At 38.0% G+C, this 21,453-nt stretch overlaps 1 protein-coding gene across 4 annotated transcripts in view; it reads right to left on the bottom strand.

Moving 5' to 3' along the window:
- The window catches only part of COL17A1 (collagen type XVII alpha 1 chain), a 423,506-nt gene that overhangs the window by 59,642 nt on the left and 342,411 nt on the right, over nt 1-21,453 (bottom strand). For all 4 annotated transcript variants that reach the window (XM_044055953.1, XM_044055955.1, XM_044055956.1 and 1 more), the window contains exons 48-51: nt 20,776-20,895; nt 13,172-13,267; nt 9,116-9,280; nt 3,549-3,692 (exon numbers count right to left, since the gene is read on the bottom strand). In XM_044055953.1, the coding sequence (XP_043911888.1) occupies nt 3,549-3,692; nt 9,116-9,280; nt 13,172-13,267; nt 20,776-20,895 (525 nt within the window). The remainder of the gene's footprint in view (nt 1-3,548; nt 3,693-9,115; nt 9,281-13,171; nt 13,268-20,775; nt 20,896-21,453) is intronic.

Raw genomic sequence — 21,453 nt, 5'->3', positions numbered from 1 at the left:
ACTGCAGTTTATATATATAGAGCTTGTACATCTGTATTGTAACTACTACAGTTTACATATAGAGGGTGTACGTCTGTATCGTAAATACTGCAGTTTATATATAGAGCTTCTATGTCTGTATCGTAACTACTACAGTTTACATATAGAGCTTGTACATCTGTATTGTAACTTACTGCAGTTTACATACAGAGCTTGTTCGTCTGTATTGTAACTTCCACAGTTTACATATAGAGCTTGTATGTCTGTATCGTAACTACTGCAGTTTAAATATAAAGCTTGTATATCTGTATCCTTACTACTACAGTTTACATATGGAGCTTGTACATCTGTATTGTAACTATTGCAGTTTATATATAGAGCTTGTACATCTGTATCATAACTACTGCAATTTACAGTTAGAGCTTCTACATCTGTATCGTAACTACTACAGTTTACATTTAGAGCTTGTACGTCTGTATCGTAACTACTTCAGTTTACATATAGAGATTGTACATCTGTATTGTAACTTCCACAGATTACATATAGAACTTGTACGTCTGTATCATAACTACTACAGTTTGTATATAGAGATTATATGTCTGTTTTGTAACTACTACAGTTTACATATAGAGATTGTATGTCTGTATCGTAACTACTACAGTTTACATATAGAGATTGTATGTCTGTGTCGTAACTACTGCAGTTTGCATATAGAACTTGTACGTATGTATCGTAACTACTACAGTTTACATATAAAGCTGTACGTCTGTATCGTAACTACTACAGTTTAAATATAGAGCTTGTATGTCTGTATCATAACTACTACAGTTTACATATAGAGCTTGTACTTCTGTATCATAACTACTACTGTTTACATATAGAGCTTGTATGTCTGTATTGTAACTACTGCAGTTTACATATAGAGCTTGTTCATCTGTATTGTAGCTACTACAGTTTACATATTGAGCTTGTACGTCTGTATCGTAACTACTAAAGTTTACATATAGAGCTTGTACGTCTGTATCGTAACTACTGCAGTTTACATATAGAGCTTGTTCATCTGTATTGTAACTACTACAGTTTCTATATTGAGCTTGTACGTCTGTATTGTAACTACTACAGTTTACATATTAAGCTTATGCATCTATCGTATCTACCACAGTTTACATATAGAGCTTGTATATCTGTATCGTAAGTACTACAGTTTACATATAACGCTTGTATGTCTGTATCCTAACTACTACAGTTTACATATAGAGCTTGTACATCTGTATCGTAACTACTGCAGTTTATATATAGAGCTTGTACATCTGTATCGTAACTACTACAGTTTACATATAGAGATTGCATGTCCTGTATCGTAACTACTACAGTTTACATATAGAGATTGTATGTCTGTATCATAACTACTACAGTTTACATATAGAGATTGTATGTCTGTATCGTAACTACTGCAGTTTGTGTATAGAGCTTGTACATCTGTATCGTAACTACTACAGTTTACATATAGAGGGTGTACATCTGTATCGTAAATACTGCAGTTTATATATAGAGCTTGTACGTCTGTATCGGAACTACTACTGTTTACATATAGAGCTTGTATGTCTGTATCGTAACTACTGCAGTTTACATATAGAGCTTGTTCATCTGTATTGTAACTACTACAGTTTACATATAGAGGGTATATGTCTGTATCGTAAATATTTCAGTTTATATATAGAGCTTGTACGTCTGTATCGTAACTACTACAGTTTACATATAGAGCTTGTACATCTGTATTGTAACTACTACAGTTTACATATAGAGCTTGTACATCTGTATCGTAACTACTGCAATTTACATTTAGAGCTTGTACGTCTGTATCGTAACTACTACAGTTTACATATAGAGATTGTATGTCTATATCGTAACTACTACAGTTTACATATAGAGCTTGTGTGTCTGTATCGTAACTACTGCAGTTTAAATATAAAGCTTGTATGTCTGTATCCTTACTACTACAGTCTACATATAGAGATTGTACATCTGTATCATAACTACTGCAGTTTATATATAGAGTTTGTATGTCTGTATCGTAACTACTACAGTTGACATATAGAGATTGTATGTCTGTTTCATAAGTACTACAGTTTACATATAGAGATTGTATGTCTGTATCGTAACTACTGCAGTTTGCATATAGAACTTGTACGTCTGTATCGTAACTACTACACTTTGCATATAAAGCTGTACGTCTGTATCGTCACTACTACAGTTTACATATATAGATTGTATGTCTGTATCGTAACTACTGCAGTTTGCATATAGAGCTTGTACATCTGTATCGTAACTTATACACTTTACATTTAAAGCTGTACGTCTGTATCGTAACTACTACAGTTTACATATAGAGCTTGTACATCTGTATCATAACTACTGCAGTTTACATATAGAGCTTGTACATCTATATCATAACTACTACAGTTTACATGTAGAGCTTGTATGTCTGTATCGTAACTACTACAGTTTACATATAGAGCTTGTACTTCTGTATCGTAACTTCTCCAGTTTATATATAGAGCTTGTACATCTGTATCGTAACTACTACAGTTTACATATAGAGTGTGTACGTCTGTATCGTAAATAGTACGTTTCTGACATATAATGGGAGCAGCACATTTGTATCAGCATACAAGTGTATGTTCCTGACATATAAAGAGATCAGCACATTTGTATCAGCGTACAAGTGATGTTTCTGACACACAAAGGGGTCAGCACATTTGTATCAGCGTATGTGTATACATTTCTGACATATAACGGGAGCAGCACATTTGTACCAGTGTACAAGTGTATGTGCCTGACATATAAAGAGAGCAGCACATTTGTATCGGCGTATGAGTGTATGTTTTTGACACACAAAAGGACCAGCACATTTGTATCCGCGTATGTGTATACATTTCTGACATATAACGGGAGCAGCACATTTGTATCAGCGTACAACAGACACATAAAGGGAGCAGCACATTTTTATCAGTGTATGTTTCTGACACACAAAGGGGCCAGTACATTTGGCAAGGGTGAGTGCTGTATTTCTTTAATAAGCGGAGGAGGCTGCTTTTGTAATGTATCACAATAAAGCAGAATTTAAGCATTTTCTAGCATTAGTATAGTGCATCTAAGGCAATGAAACATTAACTTCAATGTGATTCTATTTATCTACTCCCATAGTAATGTATACAAAGCACTGTCACTCATCCCAAGCTTTACATCCTTGTTTAGAAAACCTGTCTGGAATTTTGGCAGACAAAAATGAAAATCATATCCACTGGGTATTTGTAGTCCTCTGTTGTAAAGTTATATCCAGAGCAGCAAGCTGGTTTGCCTTAATATGGGTGGTAATACTTAAGAAAAATATATGTATAGGGTTAGACTTAAAATCACTTTTGTACATATAATGCACTGTTATGTCAGAAGCCTTGAATGCGAGTTGTACTAGACTAGTTCTGGTACTTATGACAAATGAGGTTGGCAAAAGATTCTAATAAGCTGTACATCAGCCAACACCTTCAGAATATAATTCTGCTACTTACTTGTTAGATATTCTGTCAAATCTGCTCGGAACTGATCTCTGTTGGTATTTTCAGCATATGAAATCAGTGTTCCTGGAAGACCAGGTAGCCCTTGGGGTCCTGGGGGACCAGGTGGTCCTGGAGGTCCTGATGAATAACCTACACCTTTCACAAAATAAAAAGGTAGCAGTCAATCCAACATATCCTTTCAGAAGCAGCAGTACATTTAAACACTTTTATTTGAAGTTTTTGATTAAACCTCATTTAACACAGACATCCACCTTTCTAGATTTTTCCTTTTCTGTGTTAGGAATTTTATTTCTAGTTTTGCCTACTTACTTTCACTTTCTGCATACCATTTCTAAACATATGAAAGTGATAATATTTTTCAGAAGACGAACACAATGTTAAATCACTTCATCATATATTTCTTCAGGAGTAGAAAGGCTCATCTTGAATCAAAGTCAACAAATATTTGTTTAATCTGCTAAATTACAGAGCTGTCTGTAGTGTTCTACTAAATATTGTGACATTTCATCAGCATTTGTTCAACCTACATCCATCTTTGACCCCATCACTTGTCATCTTTTAAGATGAGAATATACTGGAGTTCATGTCATTTATGCAGAACCTGCAAATTGGTGATTAACAGCTTGTTGACACTGAAGGACCAAGTATCAACAGCTGTAACACTGTCTTGTTATCATCTGGAGACTCGCCTGGATTAAACATTTGATTCAGTCTTCATATCGTGCCACAGTAATACCCTGGTATTGTCTGACCTAAGTTACTGCGCTATATTTTACCTTCAGATATGTGATTACACTCTTGCTCAAAAACAAACCAAACTGAAAAACTCTGAAATAAAAACACAGCAATGTGAAGGCAAGGCTCTGGACATAAACTTTAGTGCTAAACTTTGTGTCTGGAGTCTTCCCTTGGGATTGCTGTGTTTTTAGTTCATTGTTTTACACTCTTGCTCAGGGCGGCCATGGTGGTGCAGTGGTTAGCATTGCCGCCTCACAGCAAGAGGTTCTCTGGTTCGATCCTTGGCTGGGATGCCTTCTATGCGGAGTCTGCATGTCCTCCCTGTGGTCGTGTGGGTTTCCTCTGGGTACTCCGGTTTTCTCCCACATCCCAAAGACATGCTGCAGGTGGATTGGACACTCTAAATTGGCCCTAGGTGTGAGTGTGTGCATGTGTGTGCCTTCTGTGGAAGGTTGGGTGCCAGGCTGGCAACTCGACACCGTAAAACTCCACTGCCAATCATGAGCGGACAAGGTGATCTGCTGTGGCGACCCCTAACTGGGAAAAAGCCGAAAGAAGAAGAAGAAGTTTTACACTCTTGCTCACATGCTACAGGAGCAGAATTATGCAGCAAGAGTAGAGATGGAGACCTCTTGCACCACTCATATTACCCCAGTGCTGTGAGAATTGCATTGGTAGCCTACTGCACTGTGGTCAGCTTTCAGAATCTTAATTTTAACTTATGCCATTTGTGGTCTGGGTCCCACCAATTTAAAATGACCCATTTCCATTGTTCCTACTAAGCCCTTCATGTCATCAGGTGAGGGGATACTGGTTATTCTCAGCTCTTTGCCTTAGGTAAAATTTCATGTGCTTAGCTCCTACCTTTCCTGTGGAATTGACTACCTTCCCTGCTCTGGTTGTGTGAGTCTGAGGTCACAGTTCAGCTGTCCCTTAAACTGCATCTTTGTTTGGAGAGTATAGCTTAATCCAGCCAGGGAGTCACTGCATTAATTGAGTCTGCTTGTTAACCTTCATTAATTCTTGATATAAACTGTGTTGGTATTTACTTATCATTATAATGCTTGTTAACATTTTTAGATACGAGCAGTTTTGTTAATGAGGATTAAAGGCACATATTAAATATGATATCCTCTCTTCCAAATTCCATATGCTTTAGGAAATTCTAGTTGCTGCTTCATTTGGACAAGATCATTTCTGCATATGCAGTCTGTGTGCCAATATATTTACTTGGTTAGGCCAAAGCAGAGCAGAAAGCAACCTCCAAACAACAATTAAGGACTTCACTGCTCATTATCTTAGCAGTATGTTCCTGGTTCTGTGACTGGTGACTGGTCCCTGTCCCAGAGACTCCCCATACTCTGGAACAGATTGTCCATTCATGTCAAGCAGAGCACCTCATTCGCCCTCTTTAAGAAAAATCTTGATGACCGGATGGGAAATAGGAAATTCACCCTGGAGATCACTTCTGTGCCTCTGTTTGATAGAGGCACAAGAAAATAATGTTTGAGTGGCAAAAGCCAGGAAATCTTTATGGCTAGGCCTGTATAGGCCCTTAGGTCAATAGCCTAGTACCTACCTATGAAGCTATGTCTGATGTGTTGTCAGCCTTGGGAGTGTGATTTTTTTCTTATAGTTTTATCCTTGCTAAATACAAACCATTAGCCTTCCTGACATCAAATGGCCCATTTATTTTGTCTTTGGTGGGAAGCTAGACAGCCAGTCACAGGAAGCCATCATACATCATATGTTATTGTCTGCTATATTTTTATAACTGAATGTGCAAATATCTTATGTATAGTTTGTTAGCAATTGTTCTGGAGCTTTTCTCCCCAGGCCTCTGCTGAAAACAGGCAACTCTGTCCAGTCAGACCTTCCTAGTAAACAAATGTAAAATAAAATAAATAAATAATACAGGCATCTATCCAGTAGGGTTTTCTGCTGACAAAGTTCCCACCCCTAGCCAGTTGAGATGTGTGCCCATTTGTATGAGATCCTGTTATGCCTTCAATCCACAAGGATGTGTATGCTGCCATTTGTGCCACAGCTCTGGAAGGTTACTTCTTGCCTCAGTTTTACACAGCAAAGTGTACATGACCAGTCCATATACTGCACACTGTAGCCTCACTTCACTGTGAGAGTCAGTAGCACAACAGAATAGATTGCCTCTCTCCCTCCCAGGATGGGTGGACTGTCATTGTGTACCGATTCCCACTCTTCCTGGCTGGCTCCTTCTATGTCTGGGCCACTAATCGAACACAGTCTTCTGGGTCATAGTTTGGACTTCATCTCTCTGTACTATGGTCTCTAGAAGGAGTGTGATTTTTGACATTACTCATGCAGTGAACTGTTCTTCTACTGCCTCTAGAAAATGCACATTCTGTGCTCTTATACAACACTAGATGTATTGATGCATCATTACTTGATATCTGCAACCAAACCTGCATATTCGTAAGATAGCATGTATGCAGCTGAGTTTTTTTTACAGAGGCAGATTTGGCCTACTTTAACTGTTATTCACAGAAAAAAAAGAACCAAGGTCCAGATCCACTCAGGAAACATTTTAATGAGCGCTTTCATCTCTCTAATGGAAACCATCAGAATGAAGTAACATTACCCAACATTCCTTATATACAAGACATACAAAAATCACCTGAACAAATAATTATGTTTCTTAAAGCAACCATGCCATAAAGCAGTAAAGTATAAAAGCATAGCAGGGTTCATTACTATAAAACACACATAAGTTACATAAAAACAAAGGTACATAAGTACCTGAGATGCATATATGATATTTCCTAAAAAACATCCTAACTTGTATTAAAAAATTTATAAGAAAAATTGAGCTTTCAATCTTAGGGCAGAACTAATAGGCACAGCACTGTTGAGCCCTGGGCTCACTGATGCATTTGCTTTTATTTGCCATTTCAGTTCTTTTTATGTAACTTATGTGTGTGTTATAGTAATGAACCCTGCTATGCTTTTATACTTTACTGCTTTATGGCATGGTTGCTTTAAGAAAATTATTTGTTCAGGTGATTCTTGTATGTCTTGTATGATCCGATGCTAGAGATGTCAAATGCTATGCTCTCCTCTGATCAGATAAAAGCCCAGGGCGAGGGGACACATGATATGGGTATACAAGACAAAGTCAGAGAGACATGAAGGGGGTGCCATGTAGAAAAAGGACAGAGTAGTGTAGACAGGAGCGGCCCAAGGTCAACTGGTGCCCTAGGCAAAAGGGCTCCACAGCACCCCCCACCATACTACCTGCTGCCCCCATCCTGGTCTACATACACCAGATAAATACTGGAAAAGTGCCCCTGCTAGACCGGCACCCTAGGTGGCCGCCTAGTTGGCCTATGCCTAAGGCCGGCTATGAGTGTAGAGGGGTCACAGGCAGCAGACTGCAGGGACTGATTACTTCCTGGATCTCTGAAAGCACTTCTTTGAGGAGAGGGCTGTTGGCCAACAGAATGGAATATGAAAATGGGTGATGCAGAGGGAAACCACAGAGACACTTAGAAAAACATGGGACAGACAGGGAAGATAGAGAAGAGATGAAGGATAGGAAAGGAGTGGATAACCTGTTGTTAACACATAAATAACAGACTAGATTTTGTCTCCTTCTGCCATTAAGCAGATGTAGTGAAATGTAGTAATACAGCTCTTGAGCATATACTATTTAAAAAGGAATTTACACCAGTTACAAAAACAGTAATGAAACATGAATGCCTCACAAAAAGTTTGTATGGACTGTATTAATGGATAGATCTTGTAACTTATTGCTTAGGAAAGCCAATTGAAACAAAAGTTATTACATACATTTAGTTCTAAGTGCTTTTTTGTGGCTTTTAGCTGATGACCATCAAAACTCCCCAGGTCAGGCAAACTGATTCCCCCTATAGTAGGGAGGTGCGTAGTGCAGTACAGTACAGTTAAGCTCTCTGCATGGGTCATCATCCTGGCAGCCATGTGGGTACTTTTGTGCTCCTGCCTTTAGCTTGCCAGAGGCTGCGCACCCTCGTCCCCTGCCCCAGGAGAGTCTGCCTAGCCTCACAGAACTGGGGCCATATGTTGACCTCTGTGGCTTGCCCCTGGTGTGGGAACTACTTGATGCATGGCCCCTGGGATCTTCACTTCATCTAGGATAAAAGCTTCCCCCTGCTGGTGATATGTCCTTGTATTTTCTGCATGCTTGTTCCTTTGCATATGCAGGCAAATGATACCTTCCCTGCACTGGCTTTCCATGAGCAGACCTCTGCTTGGTACTGGAATGGCAGCTGAGCTGTCCAGAAACCACCATATGCTCCCACCCAGGATGTCTGAGCCATAGCCAGACATTTTGTTATCCCCCTCCACCCTTACTTAATTCTTCCAGCACCCAAGGCATTATTTGAAGTTGGTTTGTTTAGGGAAAAGTCATGTACATTATCTCTCTATACCAGAGTCAGGATATTAAAGCGATGGTTTAATCTGTATTTTAATACATGTCCAATCATTTTGTTTTAAGGCACATCACAGTATGAGAAAAATCTAGATATTCATATATGTGTTGGATACACTCCATACCACGTCACAATACAAGTGAGTGATTTTTTTTTGAAATGACTGATATAGATATACGCTGTACAGGTATCTGACACAGGAGAACAGAATTTACATCTATGTGCAGATGATAACAGTTTCAAGACTGCTAAAACACCTGACTAAAGGGTCTCAAATGCTTGTGAAATTATTTTATATATTATCTATGCCACACCAGTATAAACTGTGAAACATATGTCAAGCCTGCTATTGTATAAATCATAGGGCATTACTTTGCATGTATGCTGAAATTTCCTGAAGGCTTAGACCAGCCTGAGCACTACCACCAAGTCCTGAGTGTCCACGAGGGCCTGGAGGTCCTTGGGGTCCTTCGCGTCCTGGTATTCCAGGTGGTCCAGGAGGTCCAGGTGGTCCAACAATTCCTCTAAATTCTGAGTCTGAAATACAAAGTGAAACAGAATGGGTTACAATATAATGTTTGTGACCAATCCCTATCTGTGTTTACCAAAATGAAAATTTGTAACTTTCCTACGTGCTTTTTGCATCAACTTGGCTTGTTCTGACAGACCAGAAAAGATTTTTGCTATGATCATATGTGAAAACATTTTAAAACCTTTTGAATAGCGTGGTATTTCTCACAGTTCTGCTGTATTTATTTTCTTGCTTATACACTCACTTTGTTTCATACTGGGCTCAACAACTGGTTAATGACTCAATGGCTCTGTAAAAAGTAGGACTCCGCAACAACACCTGTTTTACAGGTGAGAAGACAGAAGTATATATTACAGAGTTAGATTAACCAGTGAAGCAACATAGGCAGAGCATTTCCATTATCAACAGTTTTGAAACCTAGAACACTATTACAAGAGACTGTGTATTTGACTACTTTCACATGTGGGATTCAAACAGTCCCATAATATGTTACTGCAATATTAAAAAAATTCCATCCATGGAGTGCAGCACTCGAGAAGAAGCATACCCCATTATAAAAATGAATTTCATGGACAGTATTTGGTGAAACTGGTCTTGGAAGGTTCCAAAAGTGGATTATTGCAGTCATTTTTTTCTGTCCATACAATGGTGCTGTTTTACTTTTTTTGTGTACATGGTTGAACTGTCTTGCTGCCTGTCCAGTTTGGTGTTTGTTATTTTAAATGTGACAACTGCACATCTTGCAAGTGGACTAAGAAAACTGATACATTTTTGTAACTTATCTCTAGAAAAGTGTATAAAGGATTGAGGTATTATGACTATAGAACATCATATGTTGTATACTGTGCTGTTTGTGATAATTTTTCCAGCTTCTATGTGGGAAAGACTATTAGAAAATGTAATGACAGTGTGAAACAAATCCTGTTTCTTATGTCTCAGGGGTAAACATCTTAACCATTATACTAACCCCAACCCAACACTATACAAATCTGCAATGAGATTAATGATGGCGATTTCTCATGAACGATAATTAGGCTGACAGCCCCAGGGGTCTTTTTAAGGCTCCCTCTCTCTCTTCATATATATATATATATATATATATATATATATATATATATATATATATATATATATATATATACACACACACACACATGTACTACTGCTTTATACAGACATATTTAGATGAATGTAGTTCATTCATTTACATTTCAGATCCCTGAACATATGTTATATAAGAAGAGACATTGTAAAAGTAATGCCTAGGTAGAAATTAAGAAATTAAAGTGGCAGATGTTGCTATCTGTTAATTAGGAGTATCCAACTATCCCAACCACAAATAATGAAGCCTGTAATACCTTCTCTTTTAAAACAGTTCCAACCCATACCATAAAAAACACTCACTAAGCTCAAGCCCACCACCCAAGCAGCAGACACCATTCCTACAGAAATCCTAAAAATAGCTGCAGATGCCATTGCCTTCCCTGTCTCTATCCTGATCAGTCACTTTATCCTAGAAAACTTCATTCCTCTAAACTGGAAAATATCATACATCATACCCTTGCACAAAGGGGACAACTCCACAGAACTATCCAATTATGCACCCATTGCCATACAACCACTCCTCTCCAAAATACTAGAAAAATGTATTCACACACAGCTTTCAAACCACCTTTTATCTCAAATACATTATGTCCTTCCCAGAATGCTAATCTGTAAATATGTGCTTACTAATATAAATGAACTGTGTAATGCATTTCTGTATCTATTTATTTGCATATACATAATGCTGTCTCTTAGCCCACTTATGTTAGCTGCATAACTTGCACATTTACTTGCTATGTTGTTATAAGTAAAAATTTGTTTGACTGATTTAAAATGGAATGCATTATGCATATTAACAGATTTTCTTTCTTAGCCTCCACTGAGGGCTTAGGCTAGTGGTCAGCAATACCTACTTAGCTTATTAGATAGACAGATATTTGTCTGCCTTGTAATGTTTTTTTACTTACCTAGGCATTCTTCTGCACTAACTACCACAAATAATATCATCTTTGCAGACACTTTATATAAAATCGGGTGCAGTAAATAACAGTGCAGGCATCTGGTAACTCTTGGTGATGTGATGCCTGACAGCATGTTGAATGTGTTTCATGGGTAGCTGGTACATATTGATATCCTTACCATAGCTCAACCCCCCCCCCAGTTTCAGAAAAATGGCAGTTATCATGGGACTATACTACTTTAAAGGAAAATGCTCCGTGGTATTTGATTTATTTCCTATCCCTCTGTAAGAGCCACCTCCACATGAAGGTCTAGAATGACCTAAGATATTTTTTTTCTTGTCCACAGGATCAGCCCAATGGCTCCTCTTCCTAGTGTTCACAGGTAAATGCTAGGCTAACTGCCTTGAAGAGCTATTTTAACCTAGCCAATAACCCAAGGTCAGAATCAAACCATGTACGTTGTGTCTGTGAGGTGAAGACTGTGCCAGTTCAAATGAACTAAACTTCACAATAGGATAAACAGGACCTGCTGGCAAGATAGATAGCTCTGTCAGAGAATATTTTATGGAATACTCTTCCATTAGATGTAAAGCATAGCATATCTCTGACCCTGTTTAAGTGCATCCAGACATATGCACAGGTACAGGCATATACAAGAGTGTGAGCTTACACACACACACACACACACACACACACACACACACACACACACACACACACACACACACACACACACACACACACACACACACACACACACACACACACACACACACACAGACACAGACACAGACACACACAGACACACAGACACACACACACACACACACACACACACACACACACACACACACTTATGAATTACAACTCCTTTGAGTGTGTACACCCCAGATGGTGTATTATTATTTGTTCTCCCAATTAGAGTGAAAGCACTCTGGTCCATTCATTTCCTGGTCAAGGTGAGAGAGAGAGAGACGCATGTAAATTATTGTGCATAAACAATCTCCCAGCTAGGCAATGCACCACTGTATACCATGGATGTCTAAGCTGCTGCTGTGGGTAATGCACATGCAATCCTGCAGGTGTCACCAATGTAATGAAATGAGCTGCAGTCCTCCCCCCCCACCCTTTCAGGATGGGTGAGCTGACATCAGCTTTTCTGTCTCATCCTCCCCTGGCTGAACCCTGCAGCATCCATGTTGCTAGTTGTACATGGGTTGTATCATTTTATTCCTCTGTGCCATAGGGTCAGCCTGATCCAAGGTAAGTTTTAAAGCCAGATGGGTGGTTGATGGTATAACACTATGGGATACTGCTACTGCATTTCCAGACTGCTGAAGGAACTTGATTTTTCCTTTGTTGTATCAAGTCATGCTTATAAGAAACAGAATAAGAAGATATTTTATTAATTCTAATGTATAAGTGATCAAAGTAACTAGTTTTTCTCTAGTTTGGAGAAGCCGTTCAAATAATTCTAGCCATCAGTAAACCTACAGTATTACAGTTTTTGTCAGAAGTTGCCTCAGGGTTTAGTCTTCATGATAGTAAGTATCTGTGGCCGATGCATTATGTTCACCGATTTAGCACAACAGAATGACAGAGATCCTGAATTTGTATGTCATTCTCTTTCCTGGCTGCTCAAGTTTAGCTGCTTATAAACTGGTTGCCTTTGTTTATGCAATTCTGTGGGTTCATTAAGTGGTATCTTTGCATCTGTAAATGGCATTATATTGTCATTGAAATGTAGCCTAACAAGTTCACCTATTCATTCTATTTTATTTTCTTAGAGGAACAAGAGCATTGATTTAAACTGAGACTTTGTATACATCTGTAGTTTTCCCTGGGTGTGACAGTGACAATTTCTAGGAAATAAGAACACATTATACTTACTTTGAAGCAGAACTGATAAGTCGCCATAAGATGCTCCTGGAGGTCCTGGTGGCCCTGGTGGACCTTGGGGGCCGGGTACACCAGTCATACCAGCATCTGAAACAAACAGAAAATCATACTGTTATCCCAACAGCCAAGAATACATGCATCCCTCACAGTGAAATGCATCCTTTTTATCTCATTGCAATGTGCTCTAACTTGCTTTGCTCTGAGTGAAATTGTCCTGTGGTATGGAATCATGCGCTGGGGCAGTGATCTGTGCAAGGGTTGATTTGTGACTTAGTAACAGACGTGGCAGAGGAATGATCTGACAGTAAAGAATACGAAGGAATACCAGCAAATATAAAATGTGGGTGTTTGCTTATGAGCTACGTCATGGAAACAGAAGTGTAATGGAGAGGGAAGCTGCAGTTACTTTTCAGAGGGAGTGGAACAGACTGAGAAAGGATGAGATGGAAGATGGGGATGAAAGGGAGACAGAATGTTAATGTCCGACTACACAGGCTTATTGTCTCCTTTTGCCATTAAGCAAATGTAATGTATTGCAAAGTAATATAAAACATATTTAAACAGTAATCATTGAAGTCAGTGTCTCCCTGCAGCATCAAATTAACAATGTATTTAAATAAGCCTTGCAAAAGCACGGAAGTAGTAGTTTATTCTAAGCTACCACTTCTCTAGGACTGGTTCAGGAAGACTAGTCGAACTCTTCCTCTTCACATTGTTGTCCTTATGCAGTTCTTACAGCTGTGAATTTGGCCTTCTGGACTCACACCTCACCTTTAGTCAGGATACAGTCTATGTTTTCCTTAGCTGGGAATTTGGCTTTCATTGGTAGGATTGCAGTAAAAGGTAGTACTTTTAGCTTGGATCTAAATAGGGAACTCTTTTCCCACGAAACCACAGGTGAATGATATGCAATGATATCCACCTGACACCAGCCCTAAATGTCTCCTTGTCTGGCATGAGGAAGCGTTCTGTCTTTCAGCATGTGATACTGCCTCTTCTTTATAATAAAAGCTAAACTCTGAAAAATCCGATGATTCTTGTCTGGGGTCAAAGCACAGTAGAAGGATGATTTGCCTATGTAACACTTTGTGCTTCTACTAGTGAGTAGCTGTTTTTTTCTGCATTTTCTTTACACTCACATCTTTTCCTAACCCTTAGCTATTCACCCTTTTGCCCCTTTCCAAAGTCTGTCTCCTAACACTATAACTGTACGGCTACTTGACAGGCTATGATAAAAGGTCAAATGTAAAGCATCAACTCCTGCTTTGCTTTGTGGGTTTAGATATGCAAAGATATCAGTGATGTATGTGTGCTTTCCTTCATCGGGTGTCTGGTTGGCCTCACACCCCCCCTCCTGCAGTAGGCATGCATTCTTACAGACAGGTATCTGCACCATAATTATGTATCACATTGCTTTACTCCATCATCAGTGAGGAGTCAAATCTTCTGCATGAAAAAACATCATCATGCTGGGTGGCCTTTCAACTTACCAAAAGTATTTCCACACCTGAGCTGTTAGTGTTACAGCTAGAAATCCTGTGTCTCTGCCAGTAGCAGCTTTCAGGAGTCACTGCTTTTTTAAGTATCAGCATGTTTTGCTTTAAAATCCCAAATATTTCTAAAACTTGTCAGTTTTTTGCAATAGAACTCACCAAAGCCTGCATCATTAAAGCAAGTCTGTTTCTTGGTAAAACACACAGTTCATTTTGATATCAGTCAAAACACAAAATAATTATTTGATTTATTATTTATTTCCAGTTTGATAAGTGGGATTATTTTACTGGGCTTTAGCCCCCTTTTTAGCACAGTCTCAGGGATAAAATCTCCACATATAGCTAACAATTATATGCACTGTATTGATTACATCATATCAGTTTGTTAATGAACAGTATGTCAACAACCATGAGATTACAGAACATGGGAAGAGATATATACACCAGGTTATCTGATATACACAAACATATAACATGGTATATATGCTGGTGTTTACAATGTATAAGAGGTGAAGGTAAAGAGTCAGAGAGTAGACTATTGTTCTTCAATGTTATGACAACGGAAAATAGAAATAAGCAGCAGGAGGAGAAGTAGTTAGGTGAAAGGTATGGGGTAAGTAAGAGATTATGAGTTGCATACGTATAGGGGACAGTAAGGGAAAGTGTATGTAATATAAGGGTTTACTATCACATAGTCGAATCTACTCAGTTCGAGTGTTAAAATGTCCGAATCACATGTTCAGAAATATCAACACCGAACACAAAAAAATGTCGAAGGCAGCATTTTAGTAAAGTCAAAATTTTGAAAATGTCGACTTTACTGAAATGCTGCACTTCCGCTCAAGATTAACAAACACTTTTGTAGGGGGGCTGCTCCACCCAGACCCCCCTACTTATATATGCAAACTCTGAGATTGCACTACAGTGAGGGAAAGGGTACATTTCCCAATCCCCACTATAGTGCGATCTGCACCACAATGTTGAACTTTACAACAGTATATGCTTGCTATTGTAAAGTTTGACATTGTGGAATTCAGAATTTCAGTTCGGCCAAAGGCAGTTTCGCAGTGCGATCGACAAAGTGATTGTAAGCCTATATAAGTAAGAGAAGTGAGATTTAATATAGAAGGTGTTTGCAGAAACTATTAATTAGGAATTCAGTATAAAGATACCAGATTAGCAAGAAAATTGATACTATAAGAGAAGAAAAAGCTTGGCATAATAATTATGATTAAATATGTGGACTGGTTGAGACATACAGGAACAAATTCAGGTTATAGCTTGTGAATAGTTTGGATGAGATTTATGGAAGAGCAGTACCATTTGTTTTCAAAGTAGGATTTTCGTTTGTTGTTGAATATGATAAAATTGTTTAGTTTTGGATTTTGTCTAATACATGGCAGCTTCAGTGTCTGATAATTAAAACAGGCTGCCCAGGAGATGTGGTACCAAAAACACTGCCTTTAAAAAAAATTTGCTTTGTTTCTTTTATCATACATACTGTTCTTTTTGATGAAAAGTGAATTCAGTGTGCAGGATACAGTGAAACAGGTTTTGTGGAATTCTACTGTGACAAATGTCTCCGTGTCAGTTTGCAGACACCTAGTTTGTCAAAAAGCAAGACATAAGCAAAACAGTTGTCACATTTTTTTTTTTTTTTGGTGTTGAGCACTTCCTACTACCGCATTATGAATGGGGCCTTATTCCCTGCATCCCTAAGTTTTATACAATCATCTCATAGACTGTAAGCACGTTTGGAAAAGGGATAAATCTTGATTGCAGTGACCTGTTTACATAGGTTTATAAGTAAGCTGCCCTTTTGGGCTATTTTAAGTGTAGCCAATTTCCCAAAGGTGAGAATTAAACTTTGTACCTGTGTCTGTGAGGCAAACATCTTAACCAATATGCCAACCCTTCCCCCTTGATGAAATTGAATTTTTGGACAGGTGTTATTGTTTCAGCAGTTGCTCATTATATAAATAGAATGATATTATGAGGATCCAGTATTTCATATTTAGTATAATTGACTAATGGGTTAATAAAGCTCATGTTCAAAGGTCTGTGATGACTGTCTTTCCCTTAAAACATTGTTGCTGTGACCTTGCTATTTCAGTACCATTTTATGGCAGTGAGAATTCTGTTGAGTGAATAACTTAATTTTAAAAAATAAGCGTAAAACATTATTTTCTTAAACAGCATGAAGCATGCACAATTTCCTGCTTCCAGAATTAGCATTATAGTGTCATCAGTCAAAAGATTTTGATGAAACTAATATGGAATCAGAAGCAAGGAAAGATGGACTGAAAACAAAAAAATGGCTGGAGGTTGTAAGAAAAAAGCCACTCAAAAAGGAAGCTGAAGAAGCCTTAATTAAAAAATAAGTCAGTTGAGTGCTTTTATGTTACTTCAGAAAGTTAAAATAAGTAACACAAGAACAATAGAATTACATTCAGTTAACTTTTGTCAGCTTTTATTTTGCAGTTCAGAGGGACTGGACAACACTGAGGCATAGGAATGCTGAAAACAAGCAATAACAAGGATGAACAAAGTGTATCGTGAGCAGGAAAAAGATGTGGGTCAAAGATGTATTTATTTTATGTTTATGGTACTCCGTTCACAGCGCCATCTTAAAACAAGGGTAGAACACCCAGAATGGCATCACTGTGTCACCCATGAGCATGTCTTTCAATAATACATATCAGCCAACAACGGAACACTGCTGGCAATGTAAGTTACTTTTAAAAGTTGTCATTTAACTTTTATAGATTAAGGAATGGAAAAGTAATATAGACTGCAAACTCAAATTTGTGTTACAGCTACAAAAGGGCAGAAACAGAACTCTAGTGCTGAATTCTGTTAACTTTGAACTTTTATCTTTAAGATTAGGAAGCCCTTATTACAAACCACTGTCTCTACCATATCTCTCAACTTGCACACATTGAAAATGGTTACAAAGGCATTTGAAAAGTAGGTGTCTCCAGTCAAAAATCTGAACATCTATTTATCATAAAATGTGAATACGGAATAACACCTAAGTCTTCATAGTTCCAGTAGGAATGTGCGATACTACTCAGAGGCATGTTTAAAAACAGTGAGTGACAAAAATGATGAAAAAATATAAGCACAATATCAGAGAGACAGTGTAAAATCTGTAGACTTAAATTAACTATATTGCAAAATTCTACCACGCAAGGTTATTTATTTTTTGCTTCTGGATGAAGTAAAATGCGTGTCCTCTTTCTTTAAAGTACTGGTACCACTGGTATGTTGGTCATGTATGTTTTTTTGTGTACTAGACAGCTTCAAAAATCTCTTGCAATGAGGGGTATTCAGAAAATTGTGGAAAAGGGTAAATCAAACCAAAAATAGGGACATACCTGTAAATTGCTGTATGTACGTCATGTGCAGGGGTAAATCAGGCCTGAAAATAGATATGTTAGGGATAGCTTAGAGGTCACTCTCTCCTCAGGTGGAAAGTATATGTTAAGTTTAGTCATCTTGACATCCTGTTCATATAAGTATCTTTTCCTGTTGTGCCTGTCCTTAAAAACATTGTCTTCCAATGTTATTTTACATAATGTCATTATCTGTAGGTAAAGCTTTTTACATTTAAAGTCAGAAGCAGCAATTCCTACATTGACAAATACAAAGTGAAACCTTTCTCTGGCTCCCTATCGACCTCTTTCTCTTACAACAAACCTCCAATTGGGGAAGACAATTTTATGCATTTTTTTATTTGTTACCTTACTCATTTTCCTTCTTGCAAGATGCCATTGTAGTCTTAAGAGTTACTCTTATACAATATAAAACATATGTTTAGAGGGAACATTCTGACATCACTGTGGAATTCTACAGTCCAACTGGTTAGGCATGCTGACTTCGTAAGTAATGCTTTCCTTGCATAAGCACTATTTAGTTAGTTCATGTGTTAAAAGCAGATGATTGCACACTGCTGGGGTGAGGCTGCTGACCAATTCTTAAAATGGCTTCTGCTAGCCTTCCTACCATGCACTATATGAAACAACATTCAGGGGGAGGCTGTGTAGGAGTTAGCAGGTGAAGATATCCTTTCTGAGGAAAACAGCATTCTCTCACAGAGAAGATAAATGTCAGTGAAATGAAATTACACCATGGTGACAAATGGGGTCTTCCATTTAATATTTACAGCTTTAAAAATAGTGCATACTAGTGCTTTGACAGGGAAGTCTTCCAGGTATGTGTAACAAAGGTAAGAATGCTTTTTAAATAATGAGCTCAAAGGAAACAACCAACCACACAGTTACAATTAAGAATTAAAACAAGCGAAACTGAATAAATAATCAGCCATACTGAGTACAAACAGAGTAACCATCTCATTTCTAACACCGTGGTCAGGCCGTATTGCTTTAGTGTATTGTAAGCAAAATAAACCAAGCCTCCTTACTAAGTAATACAATCTGTTACACAGTAGCACAGCAGGTGGCATTGTTATCTCACAGTAAGATGTCCTCCACCTTGGTTGTTAGCTGAGGTGCTTTCTGTGCAAGATCTGCATGTACTTGCTGTGTTTCTGTGGGTTTTCTCTGGATGCTCCCGTTTTCTCCCATATTCCAAAGACATGCAGTAGGTGGATTGGACTCACTATATTGCTAGTATGTGTGAGTGTGCTTGTATGTGTACATACATTTCAAATGTATCTCATTATGAGGAGCATTCCTCATTTTGAGTTTTAAAAAGTCCATGTTCCATGAAGTTCTATATTCAAAGGTCCATATTCCACAAAGTTCCACACTGAAAGGGTCTATCACATAATCAGTGTTAATATTTTTTTAACTGATAGACAAGTAAATAATAGTGAATCATATTAATTAATCAAAATATTATTTAATTATAAAGTAACACACTTTAATATTTCTTTTAGTTTCCTAGTTGAAGATGCTATAAGCTGTTAGTCAATGTTCCACATTTACACATTTGTTCCACATTATGAGAGGTAATGGTTCACATTTAGGAGATGAAAGGTTGAGAGCTATGTATTTGTGTGGGATGAAAGAACAACCATGACAGTGCTAGTCACCTGGTGGTAACACTGGCTTTATATGATTGTCACTGTTAATGTGACACTCTGGCCTCCTGAGCAAAAATAGGAAAAAAGGGTTATGGATGGATGGATAGACATTAAAATGAAGTTCAGCATTGTTAAATGATACATAATAACATCTTGAGCACCCATGATCTCTGTTATGTGTTGAATACTGTACTCATGTTATGATAGCTTGTCCCCTGGCACCTTCCAGTGGTTGCTGCTCAGTAGGGATTACCTCACACCCACCCCCAAGGCATGCAGTCTGGCTTCAGCCATTCACTGCTATCTCTTCCTTTGACATTTCAGTACCAGGACCATCTAATCAAATCTAGCTTCTGGTGCTAGAGCTGGAGTTAGAATATGTGTGCCACAGCAGATAAGAACACTGAGAGGTAGGTGTACTGTTCACAGAATGTGCACACCATCAGCAGCCTCATGCATGAACAATGTATTCACTACTGGCACATTTCTGATAACAGCACAGTATCAGCAGTCTGTTCTTCCGAGAGTCTTTACAAAACTACTAACTTTTAAAAAGCACAGCAGTTTCAACACGCTATTTTTCTTGTCTTGCAGATGAAATACAGCTCATGTTCTTTCCACCTTATCAGTGTAATCTCTGGTTTGTCTGACCAAAGAGTAACACATTCACATGTTAACATATTTTAAAGTGGAATTGGTGCTTTTCATTTTCAATCACCCAAATATCTGCTAAATGTTAATATGTCAGTTCTAAAGTTTGGCTAATAGTTGAAGAACCACATTTGCCTTGATACAGGGCTTATACCAATAAACTGATTTATCTTTTTGTACTAATTAATGTCTGTTACTGCTGTCAAACTATGAAAAATTCAGTCATCTATATCAAAATTTTGCAAGTATCACACTTAAAATGAAGGCCACCACTTATCAATAATTGTTCCGAAAGACATTTTAGTGTTTGAAACAGACTCCCTTAATTCTTCTTTCACCTTGTCTGCCTCATACACACACACACACACACAAACACACACACACACACACAGTACCATACTTACTTCTCATATAGCTGATAACACGGCTGGCCAGTTCAGAGTAATCTAGTGCCTGTCCACTTGAAGATCCAGGTGGCCCTGGTGGTCCTGGAGGTCCAGTAAGATATCTTCGGACTTCTTCCCCTGCACCAAAATAAAATGTTTGTCATCATTTTAATCACGGTAATATTTTAAACAATGCATACGTAAAGATACTCAGAACTGCTGCTGACATATTAAGAGGAAGAAGGCAAGAAATAAAAGAATAACTTTTGATAATATCCAAAAGTTAAGAAAGAATGTTTGCTATGTTTTTAGAGAATTGTATCTTCAGTTAAGTGTGGATCCATGGCATTCAATTTGATAATTGTTTGCCAAATTGTCCTACACCTTATAATGCTTTTTTAACCCGTATGTGAGAAGTTGCAGTGTTTGTGCCATTGAAGGAATGTGAAAAACAATGACTATGTACTAACTGTGGTGTGAAAATATAATGAGGTTGCATTTGACAAAGTAAATGTATCATTTCAGTTTTAACAGTTTTTGGTATATTAATTGCAGACAGTTAAACAGTATTTCAGTAACGCAACCTCATGAATATAAGCAATGCAATTATCAGTCTCTGTAAAGAAGGCAAGTTTGCAGAGCAATATACAAGAAGCATATTTTGCTAAATTTCCAAAAAAAATACATTCATCTGTT

The sequence above is a fragment of the Protopterus annectens genome, chromosome 14.part0, assembly GCF_019279795.1.
Source record: "Protopterus annectens isolate FY-2018-M chromosome 14.part0, PAN1.0, whole genome shotgun sequence".
NCBI classification, from domain to species: domain Eukaryota; kingdom Metazoa; phylum Chordata; order Ceratodontiformes; family Protopteridae; genus Protopterus; species Protopterus annectens.
Note: the sequence above shows the minus strand (reverse complement) of the source record. Positions and strands in the feature narration are given on the sequence as shown.